The sequence below is a fragment of the Oncorhynchus nerka genome, unplaced genomic scaffold (genome assembly GCF_034236695.1).
Source record: "Oncorhynchus nerka isolate Pitt River unplaced genomic scaffold, Oner_Uvic_2.0 unplaced_scaffold_1589, whole genome shotgun sequence".
In the NCBI taxonomy this organism is placed as follows: domain Eukaryota; kingdom Metazoa; phylum Chordata; class Actinopteri; order Salmoniformes; family Salmonidae; genus Oncorhynchus; species Oncorhynchus nerka.
Window position 1 is genome coordinate 12,012 of NW_027039731.1, and position 19,066 is coordinate 31,077.

General features: G+C 43.5%; 1 protein-coding gene across 1 annotated transcript in view; it reads left to right on the forward strand.

The window, feature by feature from the left end:
- Positions 1 to 575: 575 nt before the first annotated feature.
- Positions 576 to 19,066, forward strand: part of LOC115134278 (N-terminal EF-hand calcium-binding protein 2-like) — a gene marked incomplete at both ends in the record, with an annotated part of 76,988 nt that continues 58,497 nt past the window's right edge. The window contains 3 exons of the mRNA XM_065015235.1: positions 576 to 684; positions 2,607 to 2,632; positions 3,022 to 3,119. Of these exons, the coding sequence (XP_064871307.1) occupies positions 576 to 684; positions 2,607 to 2,632; positions 3,022 to 3,119 (233 nt within the window). The remainder of the gene's footprint in view (positions 685 to 2,606; positions 2,633 to 3,021; positions 3,120 to 19,066) is intronic.

Genomic DNA, 19,066 nt, shown 5'->3' on the forward strand with positions numbered 1-19,066 from the left:
TGTCATGCACAAAGTAGATGTCCTAACCGACTTGCCAAAACTATAGTTTTTCAACAAGAAATTTGTGGAGTGGTTGAAAAACGAGTTTTAATGACTCCAACCTAAGTGTACAGTATGTAAACTTCCGACTTCAACTGTACTTCACTCTAGAGTCATTCTGAGATAAGGCCTGTATCGAAAGCTCTGCAAGTGGTTTTCACTTCATTGATCTTACAGCTCGCAAATGCCCAAATCATTGTATAAATTCTTTACTATAATCAATAATGGTTCAGCATTGAGCCCGAAGACTGCAGGGAGATCGTGATGCGGATGATGAAGATGATGATGATTATTGTTATGACGATCATTATGCTGATTTTGACATTGTTCGTGATGATAATGGCGATAATGATATAATGCTAAAGAGGATGTTTATTGATCACTGTGTGTATATGATAGTCACAAGGAGCCCAGGGTATAATGACAGTGATCATGGTATGTGTAGTTGCATGGCTAATGGCAGCAGGGCTAAGGGCAGCTGTTAACCTGATTGATGTCTCCTCCTTTCCTCTCATCTGCTCCTCTCCTGCCTGCAGATGATGGGAAGCTATCTCTGGACGAGTTCCAGGCGTTCTTCTCCGACGGGACGCTGAACGAGGAAGAACTGGAGAATCTGTTTCAAACAATTGACTCTGATAACACCAGGTGAGACAGTGCATCACATCACACTTCAACAGCAGAGCAGAGCTACAGACCGGAACACAATGGGTCTGGACCTCAGTGTGGAGATACCATTGAAGCTATATGAAACTATTGCATTTTTTTTTACCGAAGTTATCCTCTAGTTTCGGGCTACTTTTATCCATTACTGGTCTATCCCAGAACCTCTATTCCCCTCTATTCATGCTAGTAGCCTGTTCACTGTCATATAGAGCTGCAAAAGACGTGTGTGCGTGTGTCTGCATATGTGAGCAAATGGGCGTATCCTATAGGAATGTGTGTTTGTGCTGTGCAGTGCTATACAGGCAAGTTGATTTTTATTGTCATGAGTCTTGTCTTGGAGGCAGAACTGAGCGATTTCCCCTTAGATGAGCCCGCTGCAAAGACAAAATCGGCTAAACTAAAATGTGCTTTTTGGTCTTAATTTAAGTTTGGGGTTAGGCATCAGTGTTAGCAGTGTGGTTAAGGTTAGGTTAAATGTTAGGGTTAGGTTTCAAATCAGAAATCAAATCACAAAGATTTGATGACTTTGTGACTATGCCATGTAGTGACCACTCTGCAGACCTGCCACCAGAACAAGATTAATGACTGAAACTTTAACCTGCACTATACTGTAGGCCAACTCTGCCTGTGTGTATTTTGATCTAGTGAACTAGATCTGTAATATGTAAATCATCATCTGGACTGTTCAGATACAGTGTGTTACATTGAGGAGGAAATTTCACAAGTCTGAGCTACAATAAATAAAACTGCCGTGTGTATGTGCGTGTGTGTTTCTACGTATGTGACTGTGCATGTGCGTTTGTGTGTGTGTTTGCCAAAGTATACAATTTATCTATACTCGTAAATATCACATCCACTTTTTGATGTGGAACTGGTGGAACCTTCAGCTGACAGGCCTTTGTTGATGACACCTTTAGATAAAAAAAAATAGAAAAGGAGAATGATGAAGAGAAAAATGAAGCATCAGGAAAAGAGATAGAGATTGATGAAAGAATTGCAGAGACTAAGGACAGTCGTCCAGTTCCTGTGTTACCTGTGGTCTCTCCTCTTGTCTCCTGCCACTCTTTCTTTCTTTTAGCCTTGGCTGTCCATGACATCAACCTTGTTATTTTCCAACACTAAATGCTTTCTCTCATTAGAATATCAATTGAAATAACGTTATGCTTCCCCTAAATTTCTCTTTAATCAGGACTTAATCAAACACATCTTTAGATATTATCAGAACATTTCCTTCACCATTACTTTTTTATTTTATTTAACCAGGCAAGACGGTTAAGAACAAATTCTTATTTACAATGAGGGCCTAGGAACAGTGGGTTAACTGCCTTGTTCAGGGACAGAACGACAGATTTTTGACCTTGTCAGCTTGGGGATTCGATCTAGCAACCTGTACGGTTACTGGCCCAACTCTCTAACCACTAGGCTACCCCCCCCCATTACTCAACAGTATAACCAGTTGCTGTTGTGGGGTAATTGATTGGCCTGTTTAGAATGTTAAATTACAATGTAAGCTTTTGCTATTTAATGACAATCTATTTTATCAGCTGACCGGACCACAGCAAGCAAAGATGAACTGTTCACCTTATTCCTGCTCCTCATCAATCTGGTTCCGCCAGAATGTAGTTCGTCATCAGTGATATGAAGCAGTTTCATGCCAAAGAATAAGATTCAAAATTAATAACGATTTAGTGACCTGAAGCTGAATTCATGGGCACAGATATGCTCCTGATTCAAGTTCCGGTCTTGTAACCTGCTGGTCCCCCCTGATGGAGAAGATATAGAGGGTTATACTGTAGATCCATGTTGTGTCGCATGCCAGCCTTTCCTCTGTTTCTTACCCCATTCTCCCACTGCCTCTTCCCGCTCTCTCTCTCCCTATGCTGCTCTAACCTGTGGTGTGTTAGTAATGTTGACACTAAGGAACTCTGTGGTAAGTTTTAACAGATGTGTGTGTGTGTGTGTGTGTGTGTGTGTGTGTGTGTGTGTGTGTGTGTGTGTGTGTGTGTGTGTGTGTGTGTGTGTGTGTGTGTGTGTGTGTGTGAGCTTTACATGGTGTTTGTTTGTGTCTTTGGATGTATTGGATATGTGAACGTATGACCAGATTGTTAATCTGTGAAGTCAATATGCCATGAATAGTTTTTCATCCCAACCATCCCAGTAGAATATCTGCATTGATTAATCACGTAGCTAGTCCGTTATCCCATAAGTCACATGAAGTGCCTGTGTTTGTGTGTTTGTGCGTGCCTGTGTGTGTGTGTGTTTGTGCGTGCCTGTGTGTGTTTGCCCCTCTTACCACTGTCGTCTTCCCTGTCCTTCCAGACTACTTTGCCAAACACATGGGTGACTATGAGGGTGTACTGGCCTCGCTGGAGACTCTCAACCTGTCCATCCTCAGAGCCATGGACTTCACCAAGAAGGTGAGTCTCATCCCGGTACACTACACTACTAGGTGCTATTAGATGTGTGTGTGCTAGTTTGTCCTGTCTGTACTACTGTATGTATTAATCATTTGCATTTGTTTTCAGGGCTGTGCTAGTCATGGAATTTTGAATGATGGTCATTGCTCAGCCAAATGACTGCGGTCACAGTAATAACCGTTGGAATAGCAACAACAACAAAAAATACATTTTTTTAAATGTAAGACACATGTTCTCCTCCCCTCCTCTCCTGACTGCATGTGTTGCCATAGAAATAGATTTCTATGGCAGCCCAGATAACCGAGGACTTGTTTGCAACAAAGTTGCATCATGTTGTTAAGAATCCATGTTTTCGTAGAAACCATTGGCGTTCGGGTGTCATTCAAGATGTGGCAGGATCAATATATATTTATATATTTTATATTACAGCCTATTGGATGACTGGCATTCATATTCCATTCACTCAACTGAATGTAACGTTGATAGGTTTAGGCTACTACATGATACTCACTTTTCCCCTATACCCATCATGAGGTTGCTACAACCGAGGCTATGAATGAAAGTTTACAACATTTGTGCACAGAGTATTTTGAGTAATAAAGATGACAGACAGTAGTGACACATTCATATAATTCCTTCTTGCATCTATCTACACTCTTTCTTCCTCTCACATTTTCCCTTCGCTTGTAGACTCCAGTGCACAACACATCAGCTGTCTGTGGCCAGGTGAAAAAAAACATATCATGACTGCTAACCACTAAACACAGCCTACATCATTGTCACGTCAGAGTCAACATAGCTACCAGAACTAATGTGTTAGTAAACCCACAACAATCAGGCAGTACAGTGTACATTCAGCAGCAAGCAGTTTAGCAGATCCTGGTGGCAATAAATTAATCAAACCAAAAGTTTACCTTGACTTGGAAGAGTTCCAGTGTTGGATAGTCATAGTCAGGTAACTCCCATTCCCCTTCCACTCTGTTTGAGCCATGTGTATGAGTAGGATACACTAACTAGCTGCATTAGATGTTAGATAAGTAAGTGAAAGTAAAAAATATGGCCTCCTGAGTTGCACAGTGGTTTAAGGCACTGCATCGCAGTGCTAGCTGTGCCACTAAAGAACCTGGTTCAAGTCCAGGCTCTGTTGCAGCTGGCCGTGACCTGGAGACCCACAGGGCGGGGCACAATTACCTAGCTTCACCCGTTTTAGGGGAGGTTTTGGCTGGCAGCGATGTTCCTGTCCCATTGTGCATTAGCGACTCCTGTGGCAGGCTGGGTGCAATGCACGCTGACACGGTCGCCAGTTGTATGGTGTTCCATCTGACACATTGGTGCGGCTGGCTTCCGGGGTAAGTGGGTGTTGTGTCAAGAAGTACAGCTCTTAATTAACCTTCGCCTCTCTCTCCGGAGTCCATACGGGAGTTGCAGCAATGGGACAGGTCTGTAACTATCAATTGGGCAAAAATGTTTTTTATATATATATATATACACTATGAAATATAGCTAGCTCTCTCTATCACTCTCTTGCTTCTACTTAATTTTGGAATAAATGTATTTGTTCAAAACTGTTCAACTATCGTCTTTCTCTCTCTTTGAGTCCACTACTCACCACATTTAATGCACTGCAGTGCTAGCTAGCTGTAGCTTATACTTTCAGTACTAGATTCATTCTCTGATCCTTTGATTGGGTGGACAACAGGTCAGTTCATGCTGCAAGAGCTCTGATAGGTTGGAGGACGTCCTCCGGAAGATGTCATAATTACTGTGTTAATCTATGGAGTGGAGTGAGAACCATGAGCCTCCTAGGTTTTGTATTGAAGAGGACAGAAGCTAGCTGTCACCATGGTGCTACCCTACAAAGTGCTGCTGAGGCTACTGTAGAGGTTCATTGCGAAACAGTTTGTTTTAATAAATTATTTGGTGGCGTAAATATATTTAGGATATATTTTTATCTAAAAATGATAACTTTTTTTTTCATTATTTACATTTTTTTAATGAAATTCACCTCCCTTTCTTCCTCTAAGGTAGAAACAGTCTGGTAGAAACAGACTCAACCGCACGAATGCCAGGCCACCCCCTCTTCAGTCAGTCGTTCTTTCCACACACCAAAAAATATAAATATTTTATTTTCATGAAGGTCTTCATCCATAAACATCGGTTACACGGTTATGCAGTAATTGTACCAGCCCTAGTGTTCAATGTGGTTTACATTGCATGGTGGGGACTCAATGCATCCACCACCAGAAACCATTACATTAGAGCTGAGCCTAGCTTTGCTGAGGATGTTCTTTCTTATAGACAATTCCTAGCAAAAAGGGGCTGAAAGCTCCTCTATCCACCAGTACTCTAATGTAACGCCAATGTGCTGCAGATAGGACTGGGGATTACAGTAGATGCGTGTGATGCTCTAATGTGTTAATGTGGCAGCCACTCAGATAATGTCTCTATAGCCTGTTGTTTCAGAGCTTCACTTCCATATTATGTTTGTGCCTGGCTTCTCATTAGCGTTGAGTCTGGGTTCAACTTGATGATGGTAGGGCATCCAGCAACACATAGCAATCAGCTAGTTACCCCTCCCCATTCTAATCAAATATATTTATAAAGCCCTTTTTACATGGGCAGATGTCACAAAGTGCTTATGCAGAAACCCAGCCTAAAAACCCAATCAGAAAGCAATGCAGATGTAGTAGCACGGTCACTAGGAAAAATTCCTTAGAAAGGCAGTAACATAGGAAGAAACTTTTAAGGGGTGGCCAGTCCTCTTCTTCTGGCTGTGCCGGGTTAAGATCATAAGTACATGGCCATTAAGGCCAAATCGTTCTTCAAGGTGTTCTAATGATCATAGATGACCAGCAGGGTCAAATAATAATCACAGTGGTTGTATAGGGTGCAATAGGTCAGAATTTCAGGAGTAAATTTCAGTTGGCATTTTATACTCAAGCATTCAGAGGTCGAGACAGCAGGTGCGATAGAGCGAGAGATTATCAAAAACAGCAGGTCCTGGGCAAGGTAGCAGGTCCGGTGAACAGGTCAGGGTTCCATAGCCACAGGTAAAACAGCAGAAACTGGATCAGTAGCACAACCAAGTGGACTGGGAACTGCCAGGAGTCATCAGGCCAGGTAGTCCTGAGGCATGGTCCTAGGGCGAGAGCGCTTAGGTTCACACAGGACACCAGATAAGACAGGAACATTTCACCAGATAGGACAGACTGACCCAAGCCCGCCATCACATTGACTATTGCAGCATAGATACTGGAGGCTGAGACAGAGGGAAGGGGCACTGTGGCCCTGTCTGACGATATGATGATGTAACCCCACCCACTTTACTAAAGCACAGCCCACACACCATTAGAGGGATATCAACAGACCACCAACTTGCTACCCTGAGACGAGGCTGAGTATAGACCATAAAGATCTCCTCTACCACATTATCCCGAGCGGGCACAAAACTGGACAGCAAGATCACCGCAGTGACTCAACCTACTCAAGTCGAGCATAGAAAAAAAAGCCTGACACATCGTGACGCACCCCTCCTAGGGACGGCATGGAAGAGCACTAGTAACTCAGTGACTCAGCCCCCGTAATAGGGTCAGAGGCAGAGAATCCCCATGGAGAGAGGGTAGCCGGCCAGGCAGAGACAGCAAGGGCGGTTCGTCAGTCCCATTCCTTGCCGTTCACCTTCACACCCCTGGGCCAGACTACACTCAATCATAGGACCTACTGAAGAGATTAGTCTCCAGTAAAGACTTAAAGGTTGATACCAGGTATGCGTCTCTCACATGGATAGGCAGACTATTCCATAACAATGGAGTTCTATAGGAGAAACCCCTGCCTCCAGCTGTTTGCTAAGAAAGTTTAGTGACAATAAGGAGGCCTGCGTCTTGTGACCATAGCGTACGTATCGGTATGTATGGCAGGCCCAAATCGGAGTGATAGGTAGGAGCAAGTCCATGTAATACTTTATAGGTTAGCAGTACAACCTTGAAATCAGACTTAGCCTTAACAGGAAGTCACTGTAGGCTAGCACTGGAGTAATATGATCCCCTTTTTAGTTCTAGTCAATATTCTAGAAGCCGTATTTAGCACTAACTGAAGTTTATTAAGTGCTTTATCCGAGTAGCCGGAGAGTAGAGCATTGCAGTAGTCTAATCTAGAAATTTTAAAAAGCATGGATTAACTTTTCTGCATAATTTCTGGACAAAAGGTTTTTTGCAATGTTACGTAGATGGAAAAAAGCTGTCCTTGAAATAGTCTTGATATGTTCGTAAAAAGAGAGATCAGGGTCCAGAGTGTTGCCGAGGTCCTTCACAGTTTTATTTGAGAGGACAATACCATCAATATTCATTGTCAGATCAGACAGCAGATCTGTTTTGAGTTTAAAAGTAAAAAATGTGCCGCCATCCACTTCCTTATGTCTGAAACAACATCTTCCAGGGTACGCAATTTTTGAGCTTCACCATTTTTCATCGAAATGTACAGCTGATGACCTCACCAAGAGGTAGATTATATAGTGGAAACAATCGTGATCTAAAACAGAACCTTGAGGAACACGGAAACAAAAAATTGATTTGTCAGAGGACAAACCATCCACAGTGACGAACTGATATGTTTCCGACAGATAAGATCTAAACCAGGCAAGAACTTGTCCGAAAGAATCTGGTGATTGATTGTGTCAAAAGCGGCACTAAGGTCTAGGACAGCCAAACTCAACTGTTATGCAATACATCAACCGGATGCAGCGGCCGCTTTAACTCAGCAAACTCTCGTTCTCGCTCTCTCTCTAAGCAGCGAACGCCTCTACTAGTGCCCCATCTAATCCAATCGCGTGGTTATATGCAAATACAAGAAGCCGCGTCTCTTACACATTAATCCAAATATCCTCAGCGGAACCTTGGGACAAGCAGGCAGAAAGAAACAGAAAAATTTGACCGTGGTTCAAATGTAAATATCATAGATAGAAGAAGCTTAGTTACCAGTATCTTTGACCGTGGTTCAAATGTAAATATCATAGATAGAAGAAGCTTAGTTACCAGTATCTTTGACCGTGGTTCAAATGTAAATATCATAGATAGAAGAAGCTTAGTTACCAGTATCTTTGTTAATATGGCTTGTTACATTTTTTTTAAATACTCTGAAAACCATATATTCAAAGACGAGTGTACAGAACAGTATTTGTTCATTCTCCCCGCAACTAGCAGAAAACAAATGTGCCTGATATGCAATGAGTCTGTAGCTCTCGTGAAAGCAGGCAATGTTAAGCGCCATTATAACACCAGGCACAGTAAATTCTATCAGACGTATCCCCTGAACACAGAGGTGAGAACAAACAAGATTAACCATCTCAAATCCCAATATGATAAGTCCACCAAAGTCCTTGTCAATTCTCGGACAGCCTAACAACGTGCAATGGAGTGTTCACTGAGGATAGCTTGGGTTTTGGGAAAACACCCCCAAAACATTCAGCCGCTGAGATGGTAAAAGAATGCATGTGTGAAGTTGCTGACTCCTTGCTTGAGGGTTCAGAAAAGACGACCTCAGGGAAAATATCAAACAGATCCCACTGTCAGATTCCACAGCAATGAGGAGAGCTGAAATATGAGCTGAGGATTTAACTTCACAACTTGATGTATAAGGACACAAGGCCAGACCCAGATGCAGATATGGGAAGCAGATGGTTTGAGTCTTGATATTTATTAAACAATCTTAAAGGGCTAGGCAAGATAATGGTCGTGGACAGGCAAAAGGTCAAAACCAGTTCAGAGTCCAGGAGTTACAGAGTGGCAGGCAGGCTCGAGGTCAGGGCAGGTAGAATGGACAGGCAGGCGGGTACGGAGTCCAGGAGGTACAGAGTGTCAGGCAGGCTCGAGGTCAGGGCAGGCAGAATGGTAAGGCAGGCTCGAGGTCAGGGCAAGCAGAATGGTCAGGCAGGCTCGAGGTCAGGGCTGGCAGAATGGTCAGGCAGGCGGGTACGGAGTCCAGGAGGTACAGAGTGGCAGGCAGGCTCGAGGTCAGGGCAAGCAGAATGGTCAGGCAGGCGGGTACGGAGTCCAGGAGGTACAGAGTGGCAGGCAGGCTCGAGGTCAGGGCAAGCAGAATGGTCAGGCAGGTGGGTACGGAGTCCAGGAGGTACAGAGTGTCAGGCAGGCTCGAGGTCAGGGCAAGCAGAATGGTCAGGCAGGCTCGAGGTCAGGGCAAGCAGAATGGTCAGGCAGGCGGGTACGGAGTCCAGGAGGTACAGAGTGTCAGGCAGGCTCGAGGTCAGGGCAAGCAGAATGGTCAGGCAGGCGGGTACGGAGTCCAGGAGGTACAGAGTGGCAGGCAGGCTCGAGGTCAGGGCAAGCAGAATGGTCAGGCAGGCGGGTACGGAGTCCAGGAGGTACAGAGTGTCAGGCAGGCTCGAGGTCAGGGCAAGCAGAATGGTCAGGCAGGCGGGTACGGAGTCCAGGAGGTACAGAGTGGCAGGCAGGCTCGAGGTCAGGGCAGGCAGAATGGTCAGGCAGGCGGGTACGGAGTCCAGGAGGTACAGAGTGTCAGGCAGGCTCGAGGTCAGGGCAAGCAGACTGGACAGGGAGGCTCGAGGTCAGGGCAAGCAGACTGGACAGGCAGGCTCGAGGTCAGGGCAAGCAGAATGGTCAGGCAGGCGGGTACGGAGTCCAGGAGGTACAGAGTGTCAGGCAGGCTCGAGGTCAGGGCAAGCAGACTGGACAGGCAGGCTCGAGGTCAGGGCAAGCAGACTGGACAGGCATGCTCGAGGTCAGGGCAAGCAGAATGGTCAGGCAGGCGGGTACGGAGTCCAGGAGGTACAGAGTGTCAGGCAGGCTCGAGGTCAGGGCAAGCAGAATGGTCAGGCAGGCGGGTACGGAGTCCAGGAGGTACAGAGTGGCAGGCAGGCTCAAGGTCAGGGCAAGCAGAATGGTCAGGCAGGCGGGTACGGAGTCCAGGAGGTACAGAGTGTCAGGCAGGCTCGAGGTCAGGGCAAGCAGAATGGTCAGGCAGGCGGGTACGGAGTCCAGAAAATAGGCAAGGGTAAAAAAAAAACGGGAGTACTAACAAAAGAGAATAGAAGCAGGAGTACGGGAAAACCGCTGGTAGACTTGAAAAGCATACAAGACGAACTGGCACAGAGAGACAGGAAACACAGAGATATATACAGCAGGGTTAATAAGCGACACCTGGAGTGGGGTGGAGACAATCACGCCAAGTGAAACAGATCAGGGTGTGACATGATGAGGCTATTCAGAATGCAACATGTATTTCATTAGCTGTGGATGAATCAACAGATAACACTGATAATGCCCAGCTTCTGGTGTTTATCAGATTTTATAAGGAAACAAGGAATTCTGTGAGGAGCTGTTGGGCTTAACACATCTAGAATCACACACGCGAGGAAAGGATACCCGTGAGGCCATCAAAGGGATGCTGACAAAAGGGGGATAGATCTGAAGTCATCACAGATGGAGCTCCAGCCATGATGGGAAGAGGGAGGAGACTGGTTGCACGTTTGAAAGAGGACCACCCTGACCTGACATCATATCACTGCATCATCCATTAATTTGTCCTGTGTGCCAGTCTGTGAAAATAGTATTCTGAGGTCATGACAACAATGATGAAACTTCTCAACTTTTTGAGAGCAACATCATCCCTACAACACCGCCTGCTACAAGGCATTCTGACAGAGGCCAATGCCCGTTTGGATTACTTACTATGGCACAACAATGTCAGATGACTCAGCAAAGGGTTCTGGAACATTTTTGGGCCATTCAGGTGGAAATCAAAGCTTTCTTATGAGAGCAAAATAGTGACAAGGCAACTCAGTTTTCTGAGTTTTCAGAAGATGAGGAGAGGGCACCTTAATCAACTGAATGTTAATCTGCAGGGATGGGACAACACAGTGTGAGACATGATAACAGCAGTCCGGGCTGGGGAAAGATAGTGCCTGCAGCTGATTTCCCTGTCCTCAAGAAACTGGCATTATACATCCTGATTATGGTTGGCTCCACATACAGCTGTGAATCAGCCTTCTCCACAATGAACTTCATTAAAAACAAATACTGTACCAGGCTCACCAATGAACACTTGCACCATTGTCTCAGAGTTGCTCTCATACCATTTGTGCCAAAGTTCAAAGCATTGGCAGGAGACAGAAAGTGTAATTTCTCTCATTAATGCAAGGTAAGGCCCATTGTGACTTATACATTAATATTGCATGGCCCACAGCGACATTCTATCCATTCAGGTTATTATTTTTGTTCAACTCTCCTTTGTTCTCCAGAAAACATGCACTGTATTTTATTTAAATATATATTAATTCAAGGCCAACGTACAATGGTTCACAGTGCACATTTTACATAGACAATTATGTAACCACTTTTGTTCTGCAGCAATGTTGATGGAATGTTGTACGTTTACATTCGAAAGAAGTAGTAATTAATTTGTAGTCTCGTTTAATGTATTTAATGTACATTTTATATATCAACATGTTTCCTAAGTCGTAGACGACTATGTTTGTTACTACGCTGTACCACTGCGGCAATAAAGGACGATATCTATCCGGACTTTGGCCACCTAGGAAATTTGTGTTTCTGGACCTTCTGAAATAGTAGTTGAGTACCCCATGTCTAGGAACAAGAGGACAGATGCAGAGCCTTGGTCTGACTCCATTAAAAGGTAATTTACCACCTTCACAAGTGCAGTCTCAGTACTATGATGTGGTCTAAAACCAGATTGGAGCGTTTTGTATTCATTATTTATTTTCAGGAAGGCAGTGAGTTGCCGTGCAACAGCTTTTTTTTTAAATTGAGAGGAATGGGAGATTCAATATAGGCTGATAGTTTTTTAAATAAAATTTCCGGCTCAAGGTTTGGCTTTTTCACTTTTAGTGAGTTTGGTACACGTGGAGGATAGGAAGCAGTTTATTATGTTCAACATAGGAGTTGAACTATTTCAGTAGTTTAGTTGGAATAGGGTTCAGTAGGCAGCTGTAAGGTTTAGAGGCCATGACTATTTTCGTGAATGTGTCGAGAGATACAGGATTGCAAAACTTGAGTGTCTCCATTGATTTTAGGTCCTGGCAGTTCTGTGCATCTCTTTTCGTCTAAGAAGTTCATGAATTCATCACTGCTGAAGTGAAGGACATCCTCTCTTGGGGAATGCTGCTTTTTAGTTAGCTTTGCGACAGTATCAAAAATAAATTTTTGATTGTTTTTACTCTCCTCAATTTGGTTGAAAAGGTAGGCTGATCGTGCTGCAGTGAGGGCTCTTCGAAATTCGGTACTGTCTTTCCAAGCTAGTCAGAAAACCTCCAGTTTGGTGGAGCGCCATTTCCATTCCAATATTCTGGAAGCTTCAAGGCTTAGGCATTTTTTTGTATACCAGGGGGCTAATTTCTTGTGACAAATGTTTTTAGTTTTTAGAGGTGCCACTAGGGCATCTAGGGTATTACGCAAGGTTAAATTTAGATCCTCAGTTAGGTGGTTAACTGATTTTTGTACTCCAACAGAAGGGCCCCTAGGAATTAAAAATACATATATTTCACCTTTATTTAACCAGGTAGGCTAGTTGAGAACAAGTTCTCATTTACAACTGCGACCTGGCAAAGATAAAACAAAGCAGTTCGACACATACAACAACAGAGTTACACATGAAATAAACTAGCATACAGTCAATAATACAGTAGAAAAGGTCTATATACAGTGTGTGCAAATGAGGTAAGATAGAAGAAGCTGGTTCAGAGAATGCCAAGAGTGTGCAAAGCTGTCATCAAGGCAAAGGGTTGCTACTTTGAAGAATCTCAAATATAAAATATATTTGAATTTGTTTAACAATTGTTTGGTTACTACATGATTCCATATGTGTAATTTCATACTTTTGATGTCTTCAGTAATTATTCTACAATGTAGAAAATAGTAAAAATAAAGAAAAACCCTGAAATGAGTAGGTGTGTCCAAACTTTGACTGGTACTGTAGGTCTGGATACAGGTTGGACAAAACCCCCTGAGTCGATGATGATTCCGAAAACCTTTTGGAGTTGGTCTGTGGACTTTTCCATGTGAAAATTGAAGTCACCAAAAAAAATTATATTATCTGCCATGACTATCTGCCTTGGTCCGATAGGAATTCAGGGAACTCAGTGAGGAACACTGTTATATGGCCCAGGAGGCCTGTAAACAGTAGCTATAAAAAGTGATCAAGTAAACTGCATAGACTTCATGACTAGAAGCTCAAAAGACTAAGACTGTTTTTTAAATTTGCTGTCATAAATATTAGCAAAACCTCTGTCTTTGCGGGATGCGCAGGGGATATGGTCTCTATTATAACCAGGAGGAGAGGCCTCATTTAACACAGTAAATTCATCTGGCTTGAGTCATGTTTCAGTCAGGCCAATCACATCAAGGTTATGATCAGTGATTAGTTCATTGACTATGACTGCCTTGGAAGTGAGGGATCTAACATTAAGTAGTCCTATTTTGAGATTTGAGATATAATCACAATCTTTTTCAATAATGACAGGACTGGAGGAGGTCTTTATTCCAGTGAGATTGTTAAGGTGAACTCCGCCATGTTTAGTTTTGCCTGACCTACATCGAGGAACAGACACAGTCTAAATGGGGAAAGCTGAGCTGACTACACTGACTGTGCTAGTGGCAGACTCCCCTATGCTGGCAGGCTGCTTAACAGCCTGCTACTTGACCTGCATCCTATCTCATTGTGGAGCTAGAGGAGTTAGAGCCCAGTCTATGTTGATGATAAGATGACAGCATCCCTCCAGCTTGGATGGAGTCCTTCACTTCTCAGCAGGCAATGCTTGGTCCTCTTTGTTGGGGAGTCCCAGAAAGAGGGCCAGTCATCTACAAATTATATCTTTTGGGAGGGGCAGAAAACAGTTTACAACCAGCGATTGAGTTATTTGAGTCTGCTGTAGAGCTCATCACTCCCCCTAACTGGGAGGGGGCCAGAGACAATTCCTTGATGCCAACACATATTTCTAGCTAGGTCATCTTCAAATAATATGTTTGCAGGAATCTCCTTGCGAATGATTTTGCAGAAGATTGTATCACCGCCGGGCTGGGCAACCTGAGCTTTTGCTATCTCATCCGCCACTGAAGTTATGTTGTGCTTGGTGACCTCTGACTGTTTCATCCGAACATCGCTGGTGCCGACATGGATAACAATATCCCTATACCATCTACATTCACTACTTTTAGTCTCAGCCTACACCATCTAAAGATGAGCCTTTACGTCGGTAGCCCTGCTCCCTGGTAAACAATGTATGATTGTTGGATGATTCTTTTAAGTCTAATACTGCGGGTAATGGAGTCGCCAATGACTAGGGTTTTCAATTTGTCAGAGCTAATGGTGGGAGGCTCCGGCGGCCCAGATCCCATAACGGGTGGAGGAGAGACCTGAGAAGGCTCGGGCTCTGACTCCGACTCATTGCTTAGTGGGGGAAACCAGTTGAAAGTTTCTATCGGCTGAATGAGCGACACCGGTTAAGCATGCCAAATGCATTTCTTTCCAGAAACCACAAGAAAATTGTCCGGCTGCAGGGGCTGTACAGGGGGATTAACACTACTCCCTGTATTTACTGTTCGCACAGACGATGTATCATCCTTTCCTACACTTAAATTTCCCTTGCCTAACGATTGTGTCTGAAGCTGAGCTTGCAACTCTGCTATCTTCACCATAAGGCGATAGTTCACCTGCATATTAAGAGTTCAGGGACTGGAATGAGAAGCAATAATGCTACTTAGCTTTTTATTTTTTTGCGGCCGGAGGAGGTCCTGCAGATCTATGTCCAGATAAAGCGTACGGGGGTAAATTTAATTTTAAAAGTTGTGGGAGGACAAAACTAAGACCTTAGTAAACTTGATTATATAGTTATTAATAGTAAAAAGCGAAAAAGTTTGGCAGCTAGCCAAGTGGCAAGAAACAGTACAACAGTACGGAGACAATCCCGGAAGTGCGTTGAACGACTGTGTTGAACAACTGCTGTTTTATTTATCAGTCTATCTCAGCCCTCACCATTGCTCTCTTTCTCCAGGCTGAATATCGGCATCCCGTGCAGTTTACAGTCCTGGTACTTGACGGAACCGAGCTTTTTATAAGTACTGCAGTTTAGAGTCCTTAAAGAGTTGGCTGAAGGGCTGTTGTAAACTATCTAGACGTACACTATCTAGGAGTTCACTCTTTAAATATTGAGGGTCCTTTTTACGGTGCTCCGCTAGGCAGTGCTGCAGCTACTGGTGCTGCTGTGTTCACATGGTTGGCTGTCATGCAGTGGCCTCCTCAGGACCTTGGGGAAGAGAGAGATGGCGCTTTGGATGAAAACCATTTCTGTTTAAACATAGCTGAATGACTACAAACAAGAACACCTTCAATGATTTAGAAAAGCTATTTTTTCCATCACTGTCATGTCCTCCTCCACCCTTTTCTCCATCACCAATCTCTTCTTGTTCTCGTCTTTTGTTATTTCTCCTTCTCTCACAGCATTTGTTCCTGTTCTTCTCTCTTCTCTTGCAGCACTGACTCTGCTGCTATGCTCTGATGTTTAATCTTAAACATGAAACGTCTCCTTTAACGTGAAGTGTGTTTACAGGGCGGCTGTTGAAACCTTTTACAGGTGGGAGGTCTCATTATGTCTTAAACCTCTTGAAGAGTATATTAAAATCCCCTCGCGGTGCCCCCTGTGAGAGTTATTTTCCTACTAGCGCTGATAAATATTTGTTGAGGAAAATGTACTTGATACGATTGTGATGTGTTGTTTATTAAGATGAATGCACTAATTGTACATCGCTCTGGATAAGAGCGTTTGCTAAATGACTAAAGTTTAAAATGTAAAGTTTCCCTCTGTACGGATTGTGAAATTCTCCCAGGGAAAGAGGAAGCATTAAAGAATGCTGCTTTCATGCTTAAAATCACTGCCTTATGGTGTGCAGGACAATCCTCCTGCCTGCTGTTCTGCTTTCTACCTTTGAACTTTGAACACAGTATTGAGTTGCGCATCCCTTGAGTTTGATTGCAATCATGTCCATTATGGCATTTCCCCTGGTGAGTGTGTCAGGTGTTCTCTTTCGCCTAGCTGGAAAATAAAGCCCAGGAGATTGATGTCTATTTCATTTTGGATAATCTAACAACCCAGGCTCAACTCCATGCAATGTTTGTTTGAGGACCTGACTGGTTTACAGAAGAAGCTATTGATAACTTATCTGTTTTTGAGATAGACTGTGAGTCTATCTTTCATGTGTCAGGGGACACACCACTAATAAGTCATGTAAATGTGATATTTCCATTCACTTCATGAAATATTCATCCTGTGAAAGTCTGTGTCAACTAGAGGGACAGTTGTAACCCCTTTTTAGGATGGAAATTAAATATGCAGACCAATTCTCAAAAGTGATTATTAAGTAATTAATAAACAGGAGCATGAAATAATGCATCCTGAACTTTCACGCAAAGCTTTGGCAATTAAGAATAATTTGGGTGTCTATGTGAGTGATTTACATCTCTGCCTCCCTCTGGTAGTGCTAGCGTTAACGCCTTGTCTTTGTTAAACTGCAGGATTACTCAGGTGGTTAAGAGCTACATTCATTTGTAAAACTCCTGAATATCTTGGGTATTGCATGCAAATCTTTATTGTTGTTGGTGTAATCCACTCCACAGAGACAGAAGGAAATGTCAGTGAAGCAGTGTGCCATACCCAAATTTAGCTGGTATACCTGTGTCCCTGCTAGCTTCTTGATCTTCCATAGCTGCCTGCGAACATGTCATTAGCAGTGTGTGAAGCAGACACGGTATGGGATTCTACCTGCTGGGCTGAGTTGCTTCTGATGACAGGCTAGTCACAATGATTGCACTCATACCTGTACAGCCAAACTGCCATGCGGTGATTTTGTTTGGGGTCTGTCTGCATCCCCCTAAGAGCAGGCTGTGGGTCAGTCAGTGGCTGTCATTAAGAGAAGATTGGCAGCTGACTCCCTAACAGGGATCAGTCATTTCTCACCCTGCAGCTGACATACTGACCCAGCACTGGACCACCAGGACTCACTGTGATTATCTGGATGGCAGGGACTGGATTTGATGCTAATGGAAAGAGATGTGAGCTATAGATCCAGTAAGTAATTTGGGGGAAAGCTTCCATTTCCACATAACAGTCAGTTAGACTATATCAAAATAACCAAACAAACATATAAATATGTACCCAAATAAATACACAAGTGTACAGGACATGTGTGTTGAATATTCCAACTACTGTACATTAAAAGCAGTTATGCTAATAAGGAAGTCTGAAATGTTTCCAGAACGTTTTTAATTGGCTCTTTAGCAGGTGGAAATGACTAATGGACACTCCCATGCGGGGAGGATAGGAGTAAGGGAGAACATGAGAATTCATTAAACACATCTCATCTGCTTTTCGTCCTGCGCACACTGTTTAATGAGCTACTCTCATTATCCTCTTATTTATTCAAGACTGGACTCACACACACACACACACAAACACACACACACACACACACTTTCTTTTCTGAATCCACTCAGGACAAGTTGTTTATTTTGCTAAGTGACCTTCCAAGTTTGCAACTTTTCCAATGTGACATTTCTTACGCTGGCCTGTTGTTTTCCGTTTTTTTTTCTTTTTTCTGTCCTTTCTTTCTTTTTCGTGTTCACCACTTTCATTTTCTCTCTGTTCTCCTCTCCATCCCTCCTCATCCCTGCTGCACCCAAGAGGAAGCAAAACAATATATATATTTTATTTTTACAAAGAAAATGTAGTAAGGAAGTAAATACTGTATACAGTAAGTATTCAGACTCCTTCACTTTGTCCACATTTTGTTACGTTACAGCCTTATTCTAAAATTGATTAAAGAAAATCTTCATCAATCTACACACAATAACCTGTAATGACAAAGGGAAAACAGGTTTTTAGACATTTTTGCAAATTTATAAACAAAACAAAGAAATACCTTATTTACATAAGTATTCCCTTTGCTAGGAGACATGAAATTAAGCTCAGGTGCATCCTGTTTCCATTGATCATCCTTGAGGTGTTCCTACAAATTGTTGGAGTCCACCTGTGGTAAATTCAATTGATTGGACATGATTTGAAAAGGCACACACCTGTCTATATAAGTTCCTACAGTTGACGGTGCATGTCAGAGCAAAAACCAAGCCATGATGTCGAAGGAATTGTCCACAGAGCTCCGAGACAGAATTATGTCAAGGCACAGATCTGGAGAAAGGTACCAAAACATTTCTGCAGCATTGAATGTCCCCAAGAACACAGTGGCCTCCATCATTCTTAAATGGAAGTTTGATACCAAAACCACCAAGACTCTTCCTAGTGCTTGCTGTCTGGCAAAACTGAGCAATCGTGGGAGAAGGGCCTTGGTCAGGAAGGTGACCAAGAACCTGATGGTCACTCTAACAGAGCTCCAGAGTTCCTCTGTGGAGATGGAAGAACCTTCCAGAAGGACAACCATCTCTGCAGCACTCCACGAATCAAGCCTTTTTGGTAGAGTGGCCAGGCAGAAGCCACTCCTCAGTAAAAGATACATGACAAATGGCACCTACAGGACTCTCAGACCATGAGAAACAAGATTCTCTGGTCTGATGAACCCAAGATTGGCCTGAATGCCAAGTGTCACGTCTGGAGGAAACCTGCCATCATCCCTACGGTGAAGCATGGTGGTTCCAGCATCATGTTGCAGGGATGTTTTTCAGCAAAGATGATTGGAGCACAGTACAAAGAGATCCTTGATGAAAACCTGCTCCAGAGAGCTCAGGACCTCAGACTGGGGTGAGGGTTCACATTCCAACAGGACAATGACCCTAAGCACACAGCCAAGACAAAGCAAGATTGGCTTCAGGACAAGTCTCTGAATGTCCTTGAATGGCCCAGCCAGAGCCCGGAACCCGATCGAACATCTATGGAGAGACCTGAAAATAGCTGT